The 23,437-nt window shown below is 41.1% G+C and overlaps 2 protein-coding genes across 2 annotated transcripts; both read right to left on the bottom strand.

Annotated features, from left to right (window-relative positions):
• Positions 1-130: 130 nt before the first annotated feature.
• On the bottom strand, positions 131-18,679 carry LOC109484826. Its single transcript, XM_019788184.1, has 20 exons — positions 18,470-18,679; positions 16,544-16,730; positions 16,005-16,169; positions 15,298-15,503; positions 14,348-14,515; positions 13,223-13,478; positions 12,827-12,942; positions 11,749-11,854; positions 10,889-11,035; positions 10,003-10,164; positions 9,345-9,542; positions 8,750-8,834; positions 8,479-8,630; positions 7,470-7,546; positions 5,396-5,470; positions 4,688-4,792; positions 3,995-4,160; positions 3,295-3,348; positions 2,139-2,392; positions 131-1,441 (listed from the first exon to the last, which is right to left on the bottom strand). Exons 1-20 carry the CDS (start codon positions 18,572-18,574, stop codon positions 1,253-1,255), a joined length of 2,973 nt encoding a protein of 990 aa, XP_019643743.1. The 5' UTR covers positions 18,575-18,679; the 3' UTR covers positions 131-1,252.
• A 211-nt stretch (positions 18,680-18,890) lies between these two features.
• LOC109484786 lies at positions 18,891-20,942 on the bottom strand. Its single transcript, XM_019788150.1, has 2 exons — positions 20,545-20,942; positions 18,891-19,868 (listed from the first exon to the last, which is right to left on the bottom strand). The coding sequence occupies exons 1-2, from the start codon at positions 20,929-20,931 to the stop codon at positions 18,891-18,893; spliced, it is 1,365 nt and encodes a 454-aa protein (XP_019643709.1). The 5' UTR covers positions 20,932-20,942.
• Between the last annotated feature and the right edge of the window lie 2,495 nt (positions 20,943-23,437).

Genomic DNA, 23,437 nt, shown 5'->3' with positions numbered 1-23,437 from the left:
CTAAATATATCTAGCTGATCCATTTTAACACAAACACACGCACAATAAGAATGCTTACATTATATCAAATATATATAAAATTCAACGAGCTCTGCAAGCTAACTCACGCTTTTAATCAGTATTCCATGTCTCAGATCTGTCTTATTGGTTCTGTACAACAATTTTGTACCGATTGTTTGAAGTTAGACATATTTGGATATAAAAATTGACGAGAGATCTTCTTGAGATGTTGGATGAATGTCTTCTACATGCACCTTCAACATGATACCGGGCGGGCATTTTGTTTACATGCCAATCCATGTCGTCATTAAAAACATGAAATTAGCAGTTCAACGAATGAGAGAATGGAAATCACCAACGGTATAACCAATGAGGAAATGGCTCTTGTCCATCATTTTTTCGCTTTACATTGCTGCGTTTTGATGCAGGTGGGCAGGGGTATCAGCCCTTACACTGTTTTCATCGCATCATGAACATTTACATGGCAGCATATTTACATATTGTGTCCACAGAGACATTGTCTATAACTCTCTGAAAAGCGCATTTAAGAGCCCACCACTTATTCCAGTTTTTTTCTCATAACATAGTTTTTGTTTTCTCAAACGCAGTACGTAAGCCCATTGTACACACAAGAGTCTTTAAGAATGATTACGAAACTCAAGACGGATTTTTGTAATTGAGCGACGATTTACATCGCAAATCGCAAAGATGTGATGGAGTGGAAGGAGTTTGCCATGACTAATATCCGTACTGCACCCGCAAACATTCATACACGACTGTTTAATTTGGTCCAGTTCAAAATTGGCAGTGGCAGTGCGTGGACAGAGTCATTAACGATAACCCATATTATTTCTATGATTGATAGAATCAAAATGCAACAGAATAAACAATATCTTAAAAATACCTTCCATACGTCTTGACTTTTATTTTACAAGATAATTAAAATTATCTTGTAAAATGAAGCTGAAAAGTTGGCTAATTTTACGCAGAGCGTACTAAAAAGCGAAATATTTCTACTTTTGTTATATCCGTATTTTTTAAAAACAATTTTACGAACAACGTACTAAAAAGCGCAATATTTCTTTTTTTTAACAAGAACCATGCACAGATAGGGCTGTAGATAATCTACGCGTATTCAAGACCGCTTGGGGCAAATCTACGTTCGCGGTGGATCAAGACTCGTGCGTGATCATAGTCATAACCCAGTCAGACATAGAGATAGAAAGTCGCGGATCCAGATGCCATACCAGCCTCAGATAGGCTCATATCCACTGTTTATGTTGAGGCACATTGCCGATATCCTTTCCCTTGTCATTGGGATACGTGAGACATATTGTATGAAGGTAGCGAGTCGGTGGATGACCAGGGCGGCAAACTGGACACCCAGGACAAAGGTGAAGGTGACGAGAAACACTAAGCCCAGCGGGTTTGTGTTGATAACCTGAAAACAATACAACAAAGACTACTGTAGGTCTGTAATTATATAGTCACATTAGAAAAGGGTGCTGCATGTCCTTACATTTAGCCACTTATGCTTGTGAGACATGGACATTGAAAACAAGTGATAAACAACTCCTATTTGCATTTGAAATGAGATGTCTGTGGGTTATCCTGAATGTCTCAAGGAGAGACAACATTTAGAAACGAGGAAATCTGAGCCATGCTGGGAATGGAGAATACAATTATTCAGGATATTCGTAAAAGAAGGCTGAGGTGGTTTGGACTCCCAGACTCTTTTGTATATGGGGCCTACCACCGGGACTTAAAAAACCCCAGGCCTAGAGGAAGACCACCCCCCCCAAAAAAAAATGTCGGAACCAAATAGCATATGACACTGCATGGATATCATTCTATCCTGTATACATACTATGTTCTGCTTCCTAATGTTTCCCTAGAAGATACGATCGCAAGACTTGAGGATTCGAATGGAAACTCGAAATAAGCTGGGGTGTACCCCTTTTATACTGTAAACATAATTTGCAATGCCAGTCGGGGAAAATCCCCTTCATTATCTTGCAAACCACAGCTGTCATTACACGTCATTCCAACGAACCACAAAATATTTCTAACATTGTAAGACACTTTTTAAGGAAAATACAGAGCAATGGAAGTAACAAGGTCACATTTAGACAGTTTACCTGCAGTTCAGCATGTTCAACCAAGGTAAACATCAGCACCAGCCACACTGAATTAGCCACAAGATACGTCAGAAGGTAGGAGTTCCGGAGCTGCTGAAGATTCTGTTTGAACTCATCCTCTTTGTTCTGGTCAAGACGGAACTGTTCTGTTGTGGGGTCCAGGTAAGGCTTTTTCGAATGGGCAATGACGTCTGGTGGGTGTTCTTGAAACTTTCCATCGATGTCTCTTTTTGCTTTGAGAATCCTCTCCTCACCTGTAAAGTAAACAAAAGCATAACGCCTGTCAAACAAAACTGGCCGTTTTCATCGACATTTCTCGCTAGTTATTATCAAAAAACGTTTGCCACTCGCTGTAACGAGCAGTCATCATAGACAGGCCAGATGGGGTCGCGGGCGCGGGTCACGGCCGCGTTTGGCCGTTGGTCTGTTTAGGCAAGTCCCTTAATTCATACGTCTATGGGAAAAAGTCATGGATAGATGGCCTACTTATAGAAGATTACTTCACATTTGTTTAAAAACTGGAATTCGCCAGCTTAGTCTGGGATCTGTGCACCGTCAAGGACATAAATAGGATCAAAGCAGTTCAGCGCAGAGCGGCTCGCTGGGTTGTACACCAGAGTAGGCAGATTTCCAGCGTAAGCGACATGTGTAAGGTCCTCCATTGCATTGGCCTTCATTACAGGAACGCCGGAGGAAAGCTCGGCTAATCAACTTTTAGACGTTTCACACAGGTTCGTTGATTATCAACTACACGTCAAAGCCTACTCCCAGTAGACCATCCAAGCACATTCGCCTCACCCACTCTGCAGCCTACCAACTACCCAAGCGTAGAACCCTCTACAAATAAACCCTCGACATTTTCCGCGCATAATCCGCGAGTGGAACTGTCTCCCACAGGACATGGCCCACTGTTCCACCTTGGAGGGCTTAAAGTCGCAGTTATAACCCCATCCTCCTCCACCCCAACTCTCCCCTTCGCAGCAACCTACAATGTTCGGGACATAATCTTCGGCATGCTGAAGGTGGTCAGCACAACAGAAAAGACCACTACGGTCAAGCACGGGCCCTATGGTAAGCGGTAATAAATAAATAAGAATGAGGTACATTTTGTAATAGAATTAGCTGCAGTTCAATACCCAAATGAAAGACTACTCACGCAGCGTTGGTTGTCGAATCCTCGTGATTGCAAGTTTGAGTCTTCGCAGATGACCTGCAATGGTACAAGTTATACAAGGTAAGTGTAACATTCAATTATCTACCATCACCGTTAGGGTTATTTTTCTTGTGTGTGTGTGACTTTGTGTGCGTATAATAGTAAACCTCGAGCAGTCGTGAGTGGATCTGGGCATGTTAGTAGGTTGCAACAAATGCTTAGAATTTGGCGATCTGGTGTACTACAGCGGGAGTTCCAGTTTTAATACCTCATAGTCTAGACATGCTTTGGCCAAGATTTTTGTGCCCTAGATATCTCTTGTACTCATGGAAAAAGTGAAATACATTTGGGCCCACTACTAGCTTGTTCTAGAAATACAAAGGCATTTGTGCTTAAGTCTTCGACAGAGAATAACTCTAAAATAAATCATCTAGAATGGAAAAGTGATATCGATGATTGACAAAATTAGATACTAACCATGTAAATCAGTATCTTGTTTACTTAATCAATGAATAAATTCCATAAATATGCTGCATTGGCATATATAATTTACTTGAAGACCAACTTTGTATGATCAAAGAGAAAATACTGCGTACTTAAGTTTATTAGTAATATGGAAGGAGAAATCTGAAGTAGTGTAAATCTTGAAGATATGAGTGTAATTTGACAGACCAAGTACCATTGAAGAGTGCTGACCACATACCTTTGGCTTGAACACCTAGTTTGTGCACAATGCGATCTTCAGTCATCGTCTTCAGTTCTTGAAAGACGATTTGTGCCTTGGTGCCTTCTGGAAAAGCTCGTCTGAATTTTTCCTTGTACTCGTCAGTGTCTAGGCTAATCATCGTCAGCCAGGTTTCCACGTTATCCTACAATATCAATGGTATTACATTTAACCAATTCATCCGAAATATATTAAAATACCATTATAAAACTATCTACTACCTCAAAGAAATCATAGCAGATTATGCTATTTTGTCATTCTGCTACTCTAAAGTAGTATACTTTAATCTCCTTAATCATGCGAACCATACTCTATTTTGTGTAGAAAATTGCATATAAAAGCACATCACGTTCCATTTCACCTAATTATCTCTCCGCCATATGTATGTCTATTGGCAGAAGCACTTTTCGAGCTGTGTTAAGATGAACCAACATTATTCATGATGATTACATTCAATATTATCGTATTTTAAAAATTTATTACATAACAGTATGGTTCATGTCTTTAATCTTTTACTGATATTGATAGTTGTTTAATGCAGTTATTGCTTTCAATGTAAAAACACAGATTTCTGTGATATATTTCTGATGTAAATCAGCATTATACTTCAGACTCAAACATGTACGTCTCTATTTGCTAAAAAGGCATATTCTTAAAGAATAATAAGGTTACCGGCACTCTGATGTCGATGTCTGGCTCATCCTGATGGAGCTTCCTAATGTGACGCCGAAAGTCGTTTCTGTCGTGCAGATCGGCCACTCCAATGTCTTTGAGGTCCTACAAGAGTAATTTTGAAATGATCAACTTTTGTCATTACGTAATTCTACGGACTGCATGTTGTACGTCGCTAAATGAGATACTGGGTATTGTCTAAGACTACTGTAAATGCCATCATGAAAGTTCATCTGTGTTGGTAATTACATGTTTAAAGTTAAAACTTTTGGTCCAACACAAAAACTTCTCTCACCTAGAGCTTTCGACCAGTCACTCTGGTCTTCCTCAGTAGACTGACCCAGTGAAGCTTGTCACGTGGCTTCTTTGAAGTGTGACGTCAACACTGGGTCAAAGGTATCTGGTAGACGATGATCAGGGCCCATACCAGATACCTTTGACCCAGTCACACTTCAAAGAAGCCACGTGACAAGTTTCACTGGGAGTGTCTACTGAGGAAGACCAGAGTGACTGGTCGAAAGCTCTAGGAGAGAGAATTTTTTGTGTTGGACCAAAAGTTTTAACTTTAAACACGACTGTAAATGAGTAAGACAAGGTCTGTCTTGTTGAAATTAATTTGCTATTTCTTCGAAGAAGGCAAGACGCATATGTGAAAAAACTTAAGACTAAAGCGTCTAACAAACGAGAAGACGATCAGAATGTTCTGACCTCATCAGACATCCCAGCGATGAAGCTTGTATCTGTGTACCCCTCTCGGGTAAAGATCGGCTCGTAGATCTCAACCTTCAAGAACAGAACACTTTTCAAACTTTTTGAAAATCTTTTATCTTTTATGACCATTTATTGTTATGATCACTTATTATGATCAGTTATTATTATGATCAGATATGAGTCGTATTACTATTGTTATTATTTCATCATTATGATTAGTATTATGTAAGGGATGGTTCACTACATTGTATGTTTATTGATTTTGATATATGAATTAAAATAAAATAAAATAAAATAAAATAAAATAAAATAAAATAAAATAAAATAAAATAAAATAAAATAAAATAAAATAAAATAAAATAAAATAAAATAAAATAAAATAAAACAAGAAGCCAAAGGTGACAATTCTCCGTGAAGTATTATATATTGCAACAAAAAGAAGTAGCCATTGGCGACAATTCTCTGTGAAGTGTGATATATCGAACAAAGAAAAATTGTTTAAACGCGCGTCGGCTCAGTCATCTTAAGACGCAACAACCAATCAGAGATGCGAAATGCCGACACGTGACGCGGGATTTGCATACAGTCTAAACAACGGGGAAGGGCGCGCGATGCCCGAAATATTTTTGCGTCAATATTCAGCGCCGTGTTTTAAGAGATTAATACCGGGAAACAAATTCTTTTCTTGTTTTGAACGCATAAACATGCATTTACGCTAATCTAGTATGATTCAGGGTTACTTTTTTTTACCTGCCATGGCCAGATTATCTAAAGATGTGTGTATTGTGTGTACAATCTACAGAAAGAGAAATGTACATCAGGTCCGATCATCCGATTTTCACGTTTCGGTTTTTTGGACTCGGTTCATGAACGTATTTTGGTTTGGCTCCTGGAATGTGCGAAAAAAATGACTCCCGGGACTGTCTACAGGGAACACTCGCACATTCGCGGTGTATCAGGACAGCGCGACTGGTCGGCATTAGCGCAGTCCCTGTAATTAGTAACAGTTGCACATCAGTCCGGCCGAAAGCATGATTGTGTAACACAGGCTACTTCTTCATATACCCTACTAGTACTGTATGTGCGGTTTACCAGCCCCAGACCACATCCGACCACGAGGCAGAACACATTGATGGGTTGCTCAAAAATATTGTCCATGTTTACAAAGAGCTGCTCCACTAACACTATGGAGCGACCCAACCCAAAAATATTGGCCATGTGTCGTTGCTAGGACGACCGGCCAGTTGCTACGTGACTAATATACACGCCGCCACTAGGTCGCCACACCCGACCAGTTTGAAATCGATAGGATTACGTCATCGGTATTAACATTAAATTTTTCCTAATGTTGACCTCTGACCACCCCACATATCCGACCCCATCAGCCCCGCCCCGACTTACTACCGGTGACATAAACGGACGACAACATTTCAACGGCATGGGGATGTTTCGAAAATAACCATTTACTCCAATATCAAAACAGCTACGGTAAAAATAAAACGACGTGCATCATCCCGGACATAATGCAACACCACATGCGAAATTACACAGAAATGCGACGTACGGAAGAATGCGTTTTGGCTGCGAACATCTTCCAAAAAACTTGGCATCTCTTAACCATGGGCAAAAACATCTGGAACCACTTATAAAAACCACCCCGTATCTGCATGAACTTTTACCCCCCCCCCACTGCTATTCCAAACAACGCGTTTTTCTGGACCATTCCAATTCGCCTCGTAACTGTAGGGGTGCGTCTGCGATATTACATTGACCGCGAAAGCAGCAACGGCAAAAATACACATTCGCGCATCAACACGGGCATGCCCGCAGACGGCGTATAAAATTGCGTGCCGTTTACACAAAGAGAACCCAGTGTTTTGACTGCGAACATGAAAAATCAGCCGATTACAACACTCCGTCCGGAGGTCCTGACCTCCTTCACGGAGTAATAAAATAAAAATCTTTTATCGAACGCTAATTATGCCAACAAATAGAAGAGAAATCTCAGCTTGAAATGTAGAATAGATGTAAGAAATTACGATGAAGGTTCGATGTAAACCAGTCACCATACCTTATTAGACAGTGCGCCGAATATACTTTGCAGCCACTGCCTTGTTGACTTGAACCTCTTTCCGGGATCAGGTTGAGCTAAAACAACGATTGTTTGTAACCTTAGTTTGAACGGAACTTGTTATATGTAAGAAATGACATTACCCACGTACCGCGACTAAACATTTCTATTAAGTTGGTCAATCCAAATATACTCTAAATTCATTAGCACTCAACCAATGTGGTTTTCTCTCTCAAGTTTTTTCAGCTACCTCAGGATGTAATGAACTATGTCCAGTTGTGTGGAGATATTGATATAGTCTTGATGTCCTGGTTTTCTATTCTCTGGGTTTAGCTTTAGACGCAAAGAGGATCTCGTAAATGCGAGGGTCACAACCCGCCGTACGTGTTTATGTCCGCACGTTTCTATGGGAGGCCACGTCCGCCACATTTTTCTGAAAATGTGGGGAAGGACTGGCAAGAGTAGCACGTGGCTCACGGTTGCGCAAGGTATGTAAGTACGTGATCTGCACGCCACGTCTGGCCGTGAGCAGTTGCCGCAGTGCATCGTTTGTTGCGTAAGTGGTGAGTTGCACGAGCTTACAGCGTACGATTTTTGTGCGGTTGCCACGTTACCGAATGCAGTACAGTCTTACGTACTCGTGTTGTTTACGCACAGATTCCTTACTCAAATGTTGTAAGTGCGTGCAAGCTGGCTGTACTGGACACGCGCGTCGCCCGTACTGGCTCGTACGCGTGAATCTGCAGCCTAAACGCAGAGAAAGGTTTACATGCACTTGAACCGCTACAGCGTGTCTGCGTGCTTCCAAATCCACAGGATTCCGTACGGAGGTGGTATACGTACTCGCCACTACTTACGGATCCCATGAATTTGCACGTAAACAGCACGCAGGTGCACGAACGGCAGACTGTAACCCTCCCTTTCAGAAAAACATGGCGGACGTGGCCTCTCAAAAAAGTGCACGGACAAAAAACACGTACGGCGGGCTGTGACCTCGCTTTTAACTTACCCTCCCCAGGTATGCTGCGCATATGGCCCCTGGACCCGGAAGACACAGAGTCGCCAACATCAATCCTGCCATCTACCTCATCCTCCATAGCTTCTCTCTCAGGCTCTTCCTCGATGCTTTCGTCTAATTTGTGATAGCTTCGTCTGCAGAAACTGAGGTGAAAAGGAAAGGAAGAAGGTAGCTATATGCAAAAAGGCTATTGTCATGTGGCGACGATTGAATTTTTGAAATTGAAATATGTGCAGTATCGCAGTTTCGTAGCATATCTCACCTCCAACATTGACGCATCTTGGCCACGACGTCATCGAGGAAGCTTTCTTTGCTCTGTTCTTTCTGAGATTTCGCCTCCCTCGTACCTTCAAGGAAATGACACAGGGTACTTATTATTCTCCCCAATTATGGCAAGAACAACCCGAAGGGAATAGTAAACCTTGTCACGACTTTCCAAAAGTAGTACCATGATATACTGCAGAGATCATAAAGCCAGTCCAGTGTTCCAAATCGCATCTGCATATGCAGGTTTATATAGTGTGGAAAAATCGGAGCTGTTAATCTATTTCTGATTTACTCTGCAATTCTACCAGGACCTATCCTGTAGAGGTCCGTGTACCGAGTTTATATGTGCAATATAGCCATGTATTCTTATTCTAATATGTGTATGTGGATAATTACTTGTTGCATTGACTAAATATTTTACTGAGCTTAGAAATATAAACGAATTAATTTTGTCTAGGTTGTGAGCAGTTTTTGTAAACCATATATCTACATGAGTGGTGCGAGCCCTGCGCCATCATTTCGTAGAGAAACCAGTTATTATCAGAAGTTATTATAAGAACAACACCTACATAAATAGGGCTGTAACTTACCCCATGACTGATCTGTCAAGTTACACACGCTGTAGACGTTCATGAGAATGTAGACACACGGCAGGGTGAACAGGTACACCACACCGTGGAATATGCACGTGAACTCACGTGGGTGAAGAAGGGCTGCTACAATGTGTATCCCCGCAACTATGGCGATGTACAGGGTAGTCACGTCTACTTGCAGCTGGACTCCAAACACTGCAAAATGTAAACAGTTAACTCCGCTCGAGGCTGGATCGGAGATCTCCAAGTGACTTCACCATGAACTTGACCAGAAATATTGATTTTTTTAACCATTATTTATTCATGAAAAGCTCAAATAGGCATGCACGTGGCTTTTCATTGAGGTCATGGGGCAAGATATAAGGGTCAAACAAAATATGCCAAAAAAAAGTTTATACCAACTTTATGAAAAGTCCTCTTAAATCTTTTACACATACATGCTACAAAGAACATGGCACATAAGAGTGAGAATATCGTTCGTGTCCATTCCTTTTGATCCACAAAACGTCATCACATTTCACTTCTGAAAGAAGTTATGGAAAGGTTCTTTACCGTTATTGAAAATTCAATGAATACCATGAGCAAATAGCAAAAAGTTTGCTTTGATTTATATTTATTTTCCCGTTGTATGTTTGAATAGCGTAAATCTACTCACGTCTGTTGATCTCGTAAACTGACATTTGGTTCGGCCTGCCCCCACAGGTTTCCCCGCTGTCACCCGGACACGGCGATGCGCACATGTTCTCCTGCAGTCTGGTCGCGTTCTCCAACGCCTGCTGAGGTCCGCAAAAACAGGCGGTTCCGGGGGACCCTGTACCTAAAGTAGTGCGTTTTCTGGTATCAAAGAGGTCTGTGGCAATTTTTCACCCACTCTGAAGCACGAGAAAACCGGTCAAATCGGGTCGTATGATTAGCTATATGATTAAAACCCTCCGGGCATTTTTCGAAACATTTCGTTCCTGGACACCCCCCCTCGGAGACCCTAGAAAACCAAACATTTTAAGGCTGAAGATTACCGAAATTGCAATAACTACCCTGATAATACCGATAAATATATTGGCGTAACTTTTATATTTAGATATAGCAAGGTGTAATATGTTATTATTTTAGTAGTTATGAAATACTAGTATTTAAAGGGGGTGTGTTATGGGGCTATCAGAACCAAAGACACAGAATTTTTATTTCTCTACATTTTAGTCAATTTTTTTAGTCATTATCTCAAATGTCGATTTCGCCGACACCCACCTTCCGACCTCTGCCTGGTTTTGCCTATTTTTCTCATGCAATGCCTCAAAAGTTAACACTGGGCAACATTAACAGACTATAGCTTGATTAGGTTGCACACTCTTCTACATAGCTGGTTCTAAACCATTTTGAAGAATAGTGTACAACGATGCTGAGGCTTGATATGGAATGTCCCACTGCATGTAAAGTAATTCAAATTTCACTGCATACATTTTGGTCATTGCCACTGTAAATCAACAGAGGATGAATTTTGCAGAGGAGTCATTTTGTGAACTAAGAATCATCCTAAGACATACCTGAGTAGTAGAAGTTGTTTTCATGACAGTGGCTCATACATTTGGCGTTAGTCAGGTCCTTTATCCGCGTGACAGCATTTGGCAGCAGCAAATCTCCTGAGTAGCTATATTCCTGATAGCAACCCTGGTATTTCCCGTTATCATTAGCTGCAAGGACACGAAATAAAGATTATCGTATCTAAAAAATAGAAATTAGTTCCCAGGGCATTATTTGCCTTGACAGGTTCACCTTAATTCGTAAAACAGTATGCTCGTGATATATACAACACACACTTTCCTTATCTATTCGCCAACAGATTACACGCAGCAATGTAATCTTCCAACACCAACGTACTGAAAACATTTGATTGCAGTTCATACTATCAATATGGCCACTTTGAAGCGCCGCTGTATTAACGTAATTAGTTGCCCGCTAGGAGGCCCATCATCGAACATCACCTTTGTTGTTGCTGCCCTTACCCATCATGCTGTACACAACCCAAAACACACACAAAAAAACACAACCCTCTTCAGCAACGCAGGAACATTACAGGATAAATATTTTCGAACTTAAGCTACCAAGTACCATTAGGATTCACAACGTCTCGAGTTATGCTGAACATAAACAATTAAAGAATACACAAAGAGCTTTCTGCACTACCTTTTTTAAAAAGCCAGGTGGGCCATTTTCAAACTTAACCTACGTTTCCACAATAGCTACCAACATGGAAATAATCCATTCATAAGTTGTCAAGTTATGACATTATCCTACATACAGACCCACACCAAACTCCACCAACCCCAGAGCGAAAAAATTCCCTTCTGACGAAGGCAATGGGTTATGTCACTAGAGATAATTTTGTTTGGGTATTAACACGTACCTATGCGTGGCGCACTGGATGTGTTGGAGATGGCCATTTGACTCGCCGTCCCCACAACTGCAATAGCCATGGCTATCAGGAAGACAAAACACAATATCTTCGCGACCTGAAAAGAATGAAATATAATAATGAATGAAATATATAATGCAATAAAAAGCTTTCCTGAGATAGAGCTGGTAAGAAAAAGCAACTATGTTTATAAATAAATATACAGTAGGTCATTCTTATAAATTGATTTTTGTTAAAAGTTTTGACAACAGTTAAAATGTCACACACATGTTCATAGGTCCTCCTTAGCAGATTAAACATCAGGACTAAAGCATTACCTGTAGTGGGTTGCAAGGTTTTGGTTGAATTTGTCTGTGTTGGTTTGAAACATGCTATCAACACTGGTGAAATTTAGCCTAGTAGAAATACAAATGCCCGCGCATTTAGGGTTAGGGAAATCAACCCTCTCGGGCGGACTGGGCAATTATTTCCTTTTTTGCCGAATTCGTCCAACCGTACCCCCGAGAAGGCCTGGTGGAAGCTCCTGCGGGGAGATCTGAACCTTGTTTTCAGACATGTTCCATGTTCCAATGCATCAAAAACAAAGCTAATACATAACATTTGTCCAGCAAAAGGAGGTAGCGCCTTAAAAGTTAAATTTTCGACTCTTACTGCTAACTTTCTAGGAATTCAAGTTACCAGTCATTAAGGTCACGTGGCATAACATCAGCAATTGGTCAAAACAGCACGTCAGCAGAACGTACTGCGCATGCGTAAAATCCTGTGCGTCACGTGTATTGCACATCTACAATGCGTATCATTCGCGTATTTCATTAGTATCTACATTTTGTGTCAAAAAATATGTGTAATGCAACGGACACTATTCTGACATTAAGCAAACATCCAAGAGAAACCTTTATAAATTTCGGACTTCGCACTGGCGCAGTATGTTCTACAAGATGGACCATGGCGTTTCTACTGCCTTCCATTTCTGTTTAGTAGAGTCTGAGAAGACTGAAGCATTGGAAAATGGAGTATCCTGTACAAACGTTTTAGATACTAATAACTATCTTCTTTGCCTAAAATGTACCTTGAGCTGAGTTTCCTGTGAGTAATACATGCAGATCAGGGCAAAGGCCAGGGTGAGAAGAACGAAGAGCACGAAAGACAACCAGGTAGGAACGCCAACTCCGTAGTAAAGCCCACCTGTCAAAACATTAAGATAAAAAATAAACAAAGCCCCCCTTCCCCCAAAAAAGTTAAACGTATCACATAGAGCTTTGTTACCTGTCAAAACATTTACGATAAGAAATAAACAAAGCCCCCTTCCCCCCAAAAAAGTTAAATGCATCACATAAAGCTATGCCACGTATCTTTGTATTGATCTAATCACATACCCCCAGACCGATAAAGAGTTTCTACCCAGCACACTATGTCATGACCAATGTTACATTAATAGGATGTAAACCTTCTCTTAGTAACTCACCGGTTACGATGAGAATACACGTGGAAGGACTGATAACTGTCGACAAGAGCAGGACGATTTGGAATAGAAGGAAGATCATGGAGATGTATTTGTTGTTCTGGTTGATGGTCTTCCAGTTTTTAAGGAGAAGGATTTGATTGGCCAAAGTTGAAGGTATCCAGCGCCTTCTCTGCTTCCAGAACTCATCAAACTCCTCCGGACAGTGGGTGGAGTCACAGGCACCCGCGCAGTATTTTACCCTCCAGCCTGTCTTAACCTGGAATATGTAATACTTATGTATTTTTCTATCTATCTATCTATCTATCTATCTATCTATCTATCTATCTAATATCTATCTATCTATCTATCTATCTATCTATCTATCTATCTATCTATCTATCTATCTATCTATCTATCTATCTATCTATCTATTTCTATCTATCCGTGTATATTTATAATAAAGTATCTATCTGTATTGCTTGTGTATTTTAGTTTTCTAGTAGTATTCTATAGTATTCTCGGGGGGCCCCCCGCACCCGCTGGACGGACGTCCTGGCCAAGGACCTGGCCCTGGCCAACATCACCCCCGAAGTAGCGCAGGGGCTCGCCCAGGACAGGCCGAGATGGAGGGAGGTGGTCCGCCTAGTAGGCTCGACGCACATCGTGCAAGAGGACTGAGTGAGTGAGTGAGTGAGTGAGTGAGTGAGTGAGTGAGTGAGTGAGTGAGTGAGTGAGTGAGTGAGTGAGTGAGTGAGTGAGTGAGTGAGTAGTATTCTACCTGCAGAAACCCAAATCGTAGTCTCTGTTCGCATCGGGATCTTTGTCTGCAGTAAAGAGGAGGTCTTTATATCTGTGTGTGTATGAGTGTGTGTATGTATATGTATGAATGTATGTGTATGTGTTTGTGTGTGTTTGTATGTATGTATGTGTGTACACCAAGCACAGTTGGGGCATCATCACTAGAAAGCTTAAAATAACTCCTGCAATTAAATGTCAAAGATTGGATGTAACAAGTCGTTCGGTGTGATATAGCTAGCTGCTGCCGCGCCGAGTGCCTGCGAAGCTGGTGTGTTACGCCGAATGGCGGTTGTACCGGCTATACCGATATAGATACAGATACAGAAACGCATGAACTACGTGACTCACGAGTAGAGTGGTGAACCATCTGTCTTCCCCCATGTCCTTAGTCAGGAATTCAGAGGCTTCCTCCACGTCAGACCGGTACTCCTCCAGCACGCTGGCGATGGCTTTCACCCGGTAGACACTGAAGCAGCCAGGAGCACACAGGACTGATCCTAGCACGTGGTTTGTGACCTGAGCCGAGGGACAACCAAAAATGCTTACACTATACTTAGTACATACGTCAGCTCTACTTACTGTTATAGCTGAAGTTTTGATCTACTAAGCAAGATCATTTTTTTACTGATAATTACCTCCATGAAAAATGGAGGTATTGTTTTTGGCGCGTCTGTGTGTGTGTGTGTGTGTGTGTGTGTGTGTGTGTGTGTGTGTCGTCCGTGTGTGTGTGTGTGTCCGCACATTTGTAGTCAGCATAACTTCAGAACGCATTTATGGATTGTGATGATATTTGGTATGCTGGTAGGTCTTAGGAAGCCAAAGGTGAAGGTCAAATATGGGCCTTCTGGTGGCTGATCTTGGTACTGCAGCAGAACTTCCGGGAAAACAGATGTGCAGGGTGGCAGGGGAAACAGATGTGCGGGGTGGAGGCAGCGCCTACCCGGTTCGATTAATGAGGTTCTCCCTCGGGAAAAGCATATATGACCAAATCCAGGCCAAAGGTGCTACTGTGTGTTTGAAATAAAAAAATGTGTTATTTTGTTCTGTACTGCAGTGTACTGTGTAAAGACATTTAGAAAAACTCATATATTTCATGGAGGGATGAGATCTCCGAATTTTTGTTCCTTAGTGCATTTTAAACATTTTAATAATTTCAGCACACCGATACATCACATAGTGTTCCCGAATTCCCTTTTTCATCAACACTAACGAAGACTGGAAGAGCGCTGGATCAGGAGGCATTGTATTTAATCATTAGACGAAAATGTTTAAAAAGGCACGATCAGAAAACATCTCACTTTCTGAAGCCAGTGTCCTATTGCGTAGTCAAACATCTGGTACCAGACGAAAGGTCCGGATCCTTCTGGATGGGTCCGTGCACAGACCGCGCCTACTTCCTCCTGCCTGTCGCTTAGCATCTGCATCAACATGGCTACAATAGAGTCGGCATCAAAGTCCACGTCTCCGTCGGTAGCCAAGATGTACTTGACCTCTGAGTCATCGACTAGAAAGGTAGAATAATACGTGTTGCGGAGTTGATGTTGGACATTCGACGTGTGTGTGTGTGTGTGTGTGTGTGTGTGTGTGTGTGTGTGTGTGTGTGTGTGTATGTGGATTTTACACGAGGAAGCAAAATAAAACAATGGTTGTTGTGTGTGTAACCTTTCAAACTTTAAAATCGGGACAATTCTTGCATACAACGGTAGGAGTCACGATAAATAGAAAAAATGGAGATTTCGAAGTTTTTATATAACTATTCGGTGAAACAGGTGTGTTTGAAAACCTAATGGCATGTTTATAATAGCAAACTTCGATATGAGCATGCTGGTGTCCAGGACTCCCAGATCTCTTGAGTAAGGTTTGATTGTAAAATTTGAAGCATCGTTGTCAAATGACCACCAATTCTTAGTCATACCAAGAATTTGAACAGTTGCAGAATCTGTAAACCTTTAATTGAAAATTGTAAACCTTTAATTGCACTATAAGGATGACAAAAATAGCTTACAGCGATCCACGGCTGACTCCATATACATGACTTGGCTCCATCGTTTCTTGCTCTTTACTTCCTGGTTGTCTTTCAGGTGGATGTACAGAGGCAACTGGAGGGACCCAGGAAGTCTCCACTGTAGTGTCCATCCGTACCACGTCTTCTTTATCTCTACGGTGCATTCTGCGAAAGAAAGAAGACTATGTGTATTATTTAGATTCAGAAATAGATAATAAAGACGTGGACATGATAGCTTAAACTAAATAATATTCTATTACATTAGATGTGGGAACCATTTAATCAAAAGGACATAATATTGTATGGAAGTTCACCTTTTTTTTGGTAGTAACCTTCAACACAATGCTTAATTTTTTTCAGTACAAAGGCAATACCAGGATAAAATTGTCAACTTTTACGTGTTTTATGGAAGTGATTGGTCGCCATGTTCCCTGATGTTGGTCATTGCAATTTAGATTTATGTATGCAATTTGAGTTGGAATAAAATTTAACAACGGGTTTCCTAACATAGCACAAGCCGAAAGTATAGAAAAGCTAACCTTTGTATCTACTCTGAACAAGGCAAACAAGCTGAGCAGAAAAATCGGTCAGTTTGTTCCCTCTCACACCGTTGTCAAAGTACACGTGTGCTTCAAACTTCCCAGTCCAGCTGTACTCTTCCCCCAGCTTTTGTGATGTGGCCACCTTTTCGATGGACTCCAAGTACTGCGACATTTCATCCCATGTCTGTCACGAGAAAGGATCGATTTCATGATATGACAAAATAGTCCCTGTTTCTTTGCCTGCGTTAGAAGGGTATGTCTTCGGTTTGGGCTTGATAGATCAGTTATGTGTGGGTGTGCATCTAGGTCAACGTCATAAATCGAGAACATAGAAATGAATCTTTTTGATATTTGGCATGCGGGTAGCTATCGTAGAAATGTAAGTCAAGTTAAAGAAAATGGTCCTCCTGACTTTTTCCAACCGTATTGCAGAAGGTTTTTTGTGCATTTGTTGAATGTACGTGTTCAGCATATCTCAAGAAGCTGTGAAGTGATCTTAATATTATCTGGTAGGTGAGTAGTAGTTATGGAAACGAACTTTTAAGTTCGAAAATAGTTTCCACGTTGCTGAAGAAGGAATTGTTTTTTGTTTGCTTTTGTTTGCTTTTATTTGTGTAAAATATAACTCTGGATGGGTAGAACAGCAGAAACGAAGGTCAAGTTCGATAATTGTCGGGTACTGCAGCGGCGAAGCGGTCAAATGTTTCGCAGGTTAATGATTTTTTTGCGATGTGGAAAGCCATTGGGGCTGGGAATAAGCGGTGTAAGTTTGGGTCCCATAGCAGGTTGTTCTGAAACTACACATTTTTGAAAGAGGATAACTCAACAACATGTCTCGTTTCTGTATGTGTGGTTGCACATTTGTGTTTGTGTGTATATGTATTTGTATATGTATGTGTTTGTGAGCGTATGTGCGCGTTTGTGTTTGTGTGTGCACGTGTGTATGTGTGTATGTCTTTGTGTGTGTATGTGTGTACTAAAATGTATCCCCTAAGACGCCTCCAAAAAAGATAAGATGATATTGTAATCAGAGTTCTCATGCCTTCGTCGAATGATACCAACCTTTACGACATATTATACATGTTCCATATTGATTGTGAAAATAATATCCTCGCTTATACTTATATGCTTTGATTATATTCTCTACCCAATGACAGTCTCACCTTAAACAAAAAGAGCTATGCTAGCATTTCCTCATAAGTTATACAAATACGTTTCTAATTTGAATACGTTATGTTTGATGATGATGGCCTTCACTTAACTTCCAAATGCTACAAATATAAAATGCCTGTCATTCAACAATATTGCATTATTGCATTTCTCATTATTAATACAGGGTACGTCTTCATTGACTAAAAAAAATTGGTGACCCTAGTATGTTTACATCATGAGATATCGAATCCGCTTGATTGTCTAGAGGGGATCCACAGATTGTGTAGAGGGGAACTATTAACCTAGGTCCACACCTGGTTACAAAAGATCTCACTGAGCCAGCAGTAGGGGTGTAAGGGGGTGAGGTAGCCCAGCTGAAGGTATATAAAAGCAGGAAGATAAAAGGCATATGCATCAACTGCACTTTCAAAAGTTTGTTTGTTTGTTTGTTTACACAAATAGGCCCATTGCACTTCCCCACGAGCCTCAAGAGAGTCTGAACTTACACCACGTTAGCTATGCCCCAAAACCTATTCACCATACAAAACTTCCAAACAATTGCTTTTCCAGAACTTGAACTGCTGATAAACAAACCAACAAACACAAAATGTGCCCTGCAATTACGTATAAACCCCCCATGAGGTCCACTCTCGAACTTAACCTTGGTCGTTACAACGATAACTTGGCTGCTAAAAATCGTGGACAGCCATTTACATATAGTTGAGTTATCTTGATCACAAACATCTCGATTAAGGCAATTTACACACAGACCTCTCTGTACATGGTGGTGCAGATCATCACAAGGCCATGTAGGTCTGTAGCACCAGGCGATTGTCTTGTTGGATGTTCAGGGGCCTTGGTCCTATTGAGCAGCATGTGTTGACCAGTGAACAGTCCGGTGTAGTGACGAAACCAAAACAACTAGAGATTGAAATAGTACCGAGTATCGGTTATGTTAAAATTTTGATAGCTTGTACAATTTTCAGATTACACAGGAAATGCAACATAAATGTAACAAAATGACAATTGAGGCATAAAAGTATATAAACTATAACTAAACATAAATAAACTATCTTTATCATTTCCCTGCAGCTAACCCCGTACCCAAAGTACATTATGTGCCAATGGGCTACTTCAGCAGAAAAAAAAGCTAAAAAAAAAGCATATACAAGCATAAAGCATGTTAAAACTTTTATAAGTATAAAGCATATACAGCAGTATATTGTAGAAGATGGTGACTAAAGCTACATGCTACATTTAAGTAAACAACTTGAATGTACAATGTACTTACGTTTGATTCATTCTCATAGATTTTGGGTGCCGTCAGGACGTAATTGTACACACTGCAGCATATTTGCCCCAGTAATACCAGGCCGAGTCTGAGATACACATGTGAATCGCTACGCACATGCACCCTGCTGCAAATGTTCTCAAACCACAGACAATAGTCTGGCCGATCCATGATGATAAATGTTATGAAGGGGGCGACAGACAGAGGAAAGAGAAAAGAGTAGGCCTGGATGCACATGGCACACGCGATAACACCAAGAACGTACCCACCAAAAGCAGGGAGTACGGAAAGCATCACTTCGGTCTGCCTTAGGTATAGCGAGTTGAAGCCGTTGTTCACATTATAGCCATGTGGAGGTACCACAAATAACGCTATGACTAGGATGACCATGTTGAGGAAGTTCTTGACAATCGTGGCCCTCACATCTGCAGTTTTAGTGTCTTCTTGAGCGGCACTGCTGGTGTCTTGTCGTTGATATGACTCATCCCTCTCAGAGACCTCTTGACTACCATGATGATGTTGTTGCCTAAAAGAAGATGACTTTACTTTCATCTGACGTTCCTGAATCAGTGGGCACCAGGCTATAGTCAGAAGCACGACCGATGTGGGTATGACCCAGATTGAATAACCAAAAGATGACTCTTTTTTCGGATTTTGATAATAATCAAGCCACTGCCAAACCACACCCCCTGTGATACATAAAATGCCAAGAACATTCAGGACAAGCCACCAGTGCTTAGTATGCCGTGGTATGAAATGACCAACAAGCACAGTGTTCATCAGAACAATGGCGGTCGAGATGTCCACGCTATCATCAGGGAGAACGTAGAAGGTAAACAGCCACAGTCCGGACACCTCGCACACACTTACAAAGGCGGTCTGTGGAAAACGTCAATAAACCAATCAACATTATTGAGTTATAGATTTGCTGGCGTAACATTTGGTTAGCACAATCACAGAGTCTAAAGTGCATACCCTTCACGCTTACCCTTTATCTGGTGTTTGATAGCCCCTGATCATAAAGTCCATCTTGTTTTAGCCCCGCGGTGAGCACACACTTTGAGCGCACAAAGAGTCTAAACACCCCCCTGCTACTAGAAAGATATCAAAGATTTGTGCAAGGAAAATGTAAAGCAACTTTTGTTTCATTCAAGTAAGAAAGAGAGGTTGCTGAAGAATTAATTTCAGTTGCTTTGGTTATTATCCAACAATGGAGAGGACGTATCAATGTTCAATTATGTTTGTTTTAAAACTTACACGGACGTTACATCTAAAACGAAGTGCGTACTAGATCAATATTTGCTGCACCCAAAACACAATCATGACTGCCCTTCAGCGGGCAACAGAACTCAACTGTTGATAGTGTCACTTATGATATAGATTCCATATATTTTTGTGAAACAGTGGTTTACCTAACAAATCCCAAAACATGGTATCCAGGCATTAACGGCCCTATGTCCTTAACATTGATGTATCTACCTTGAGTGTATCTTTTAACGACAAGAAGTTGAGGACATGAGACGATAAAAGCAACTGTATACATTCAGTTACTTACGAGAAACACTGATGTCCAGTGTGGTGATGGTTGACCACTGCTCAGACCTTCCTTGACCATCGCGCGTGTAAAGCCGAATGCTGACGGTACAAAAAGTACCAGCCATAGAGCCACGGTGCTAGCATCAGAGAGTGGAACTAGAGCACCAGAATAGTTGGTGACAAAAGTTCCGTTTGCAATCGTTGTGTTATCTTTTGCCAGCACGAGAGTAGAGATAGTACTGACCACTATACAGGCCAGTACGGCTAACATGATGAGTACAACCAACACCCATTTAAGAAGCAGTTCTCCACAAGAGTAAGTCTTATCGTTGTTACGATGTGCGGTCTGACCGTCACCGGCGCCTGGGCCGTCCGTCGTATCTTCAGCGGCAGCGTTCGATGCCATGATGGCGTGATCTCAACTGTGTCTGCGAACCTAACTACATTACCTCATAGCCTCTCTAGACTGATCCATACCCTTGTTGCCGGGGGGGGGGGGCATAGGATGAATACAGCTAGCAATAAATAGTTCGCTGCTTCTGTTTTGCAAATGTGGTCCAAACGTGAAAGAAAAAATATTCATATCTAAAAAAAGTTTGATGCAGAGCCAGAATGTGTAGACAACGGAAAATATAACAATAGAAAGTACACATTAGAAATGGACTATTCTTAAATTAAGAGTTTTGCTGTGATTACGTAATGGAAATTACTGCTAAGTGCTAAGAATAGAACAAAATTTCCCCAAAGCGAACTTTGAATCAGGGCGTGGACTTTAACTGTTTGATAACCAGCAGCATTGTCTATAAACTTTGAGTGAGAACCACTCGCTGAGTGGTGCTGAAGGGGTCATATACCACCCTGATACTTTACATAGTTTCCCGGCACACAATAAAGGCAGTTGTCATTGCAGGTAGATAGTTTAAGCAGAAAAAAATGAGTCCACTTTTAAAGAAATCGTCATTGCACGGCAAATCATACCAAGACCACGTGGCAAGACTTTTTGTAGATCAGGCTACGTACGGGTTTATGCCCCAAAGACGTAGGTACTGAGAACACTTTCTCGAACGGATCCAAATGTCTTAATGTGTACAATTAAAAATGATTTTTAAAAGGCTTTAAAAGGCTTTAAAATGCCTTAAAAGGCTTTCAGAAACACTAGTTGGTAGGAGGGTCGGTTTAATGCGACGAGTGAGAAACCTACTGCTGGTGTGTGATATGCTTGCCTCCAATGAAAACACTACCCTCATTGCTTATCAATGTTAACGTCACTTCTTATACGCAATAAGTACTCTATTTGATATAGTATCATATTTGGTACATCATATGCTTTGCCTTCAGAGGTTTTGATTTTCTCATATGGGGTAAGGGTTGACAGAGAAGCCTAGGCTGTCAAAATATTACGATCTTTGACGCAAATATCTGCTTGGAGGTTGTCTTGTTGCAGAAGACGGTGTAACAAACCAAAGTCATTTTGTTATTTAAGTAAGTAACATCGTTATCTTATCAGAATAAGTCGTCCTCTTCCAAAATTGTCTCCATCAAGATGTATACATACGCTGACTCGGTACATTCTTTCGGTGATTATATCAACTGACAAGGCTCCATCACCTCGGGGCGGACCATTACCCCTAAATCAATTCAACAAAATCAATTTATTAATTAGACCACATTGACTTAATCTTATGCATAGCCATATACACAGGATATATTGGACCTACCCTGGAGTATACAGCCCCTTCCTGGACCCCGCCCTCACTAAAGCCAAAGAACTTAGCCTTGCGCGGTTACAAAGGCGGGCTTGCCGCATTATCCTGGAAAACATCTACACAATATATGACCATGTACTACAACATCTCGGACTGTCACTACTAGCTAAGATAAGATAACTGTTGTGTACTAAGTTTGCTAGGACACTTATGAGGTCAGAATACAGACACCGACTGTCCCCACAGAAATAACTAGCAGGTATACAGGAGCATCGAGATGCTAGACTGTCCGAGAGCACGAACTAATAGATACAAGAAGCCCATATCGTTCATGTGCCAGCTGCTTGTAAAAATACTTATGGACTGAAACCTTATAGTTGTCTTGTAAGCGATATCCCTGGAATCTGCTGTATAAAAATTCAAACCAGTACTACGCGTTTTTAACATCAATCTTAACAAAGGAAGGTATTCTAATTTCTCCATGAATTATGCAAATGACGTCCTGATTGGAATATGTTATGATGCATGATATTCACTCTTACGAAACTTCCATATGCGGAATTAAACGTGGCTTTACAGTTATAACTATATAATACAGCCGCAGGCAGATAATAACACCGTATAGGGATGTTCAATAACTTTATTTTATCACTTGAAAATAAAAAAGCAATTCGCATAATCTGAGACCAAATAACTAATCATTAACCAAAAATCAAGGAAGTCTGAACTCACCGTGAGTTCTACATGTAGCTGTGAACACACAAACATGACCGAACACAGTGCCTTCTCCCAGAGGTAATGATTTATTTGACAAAAAGTCTGTAAAACCAGATAAGATTGTTGAAATATCTCTGTCATACATTAAGGTGACATTGTCCTGTGCTCAGCTATGGAAACCATCTGGGTTTATGGTAATGACTATCCCGTAACTATGCTCAGCTATAGGAACCGTCTAGATTTATGGTAATGACTCTGTCCTGTAACTGTGCTTAGCTATAGAAACCGCAGGGTTTATGGTAATGACTGTCATGTAGCTGTGCTCAGCTATAGGAACCGTCTAGATTTATGGTAATGACTCTGTCCTGTAGCTGTGCTCAGCTATAGGAACCGCAGGGTTTATGGTAATGACTGTCATGTAGCTGTGCTCAGCTATAGGAACCGTCTAGATTTATGGTAATGACTCTGTCCTGTAACTGTGCTCAGCTA

Source organism: Branchiostoma belcheri, unplaced genomic scaffold, assembly GCF_001625305.1.
Source record: "Branchiostoma belcheri isolate BF01 breed outbred unplaced genomic scaffold, Haploidv18h27 scaffold70, whole genome shotgun sequence".
In the NCBI taxonomy this organism is placed as follows: Eukaryota; Metazoa; Chordata; class Leptocardii; order Amphioxiformes; family Branchiostomatidae; genus Branchiostoma; species Branchiostoma belcheri.
Note: the sequence above shows the minus strand (reverse complement) of the source record. Positions and strands in the feature narration are given on the sequence as shown.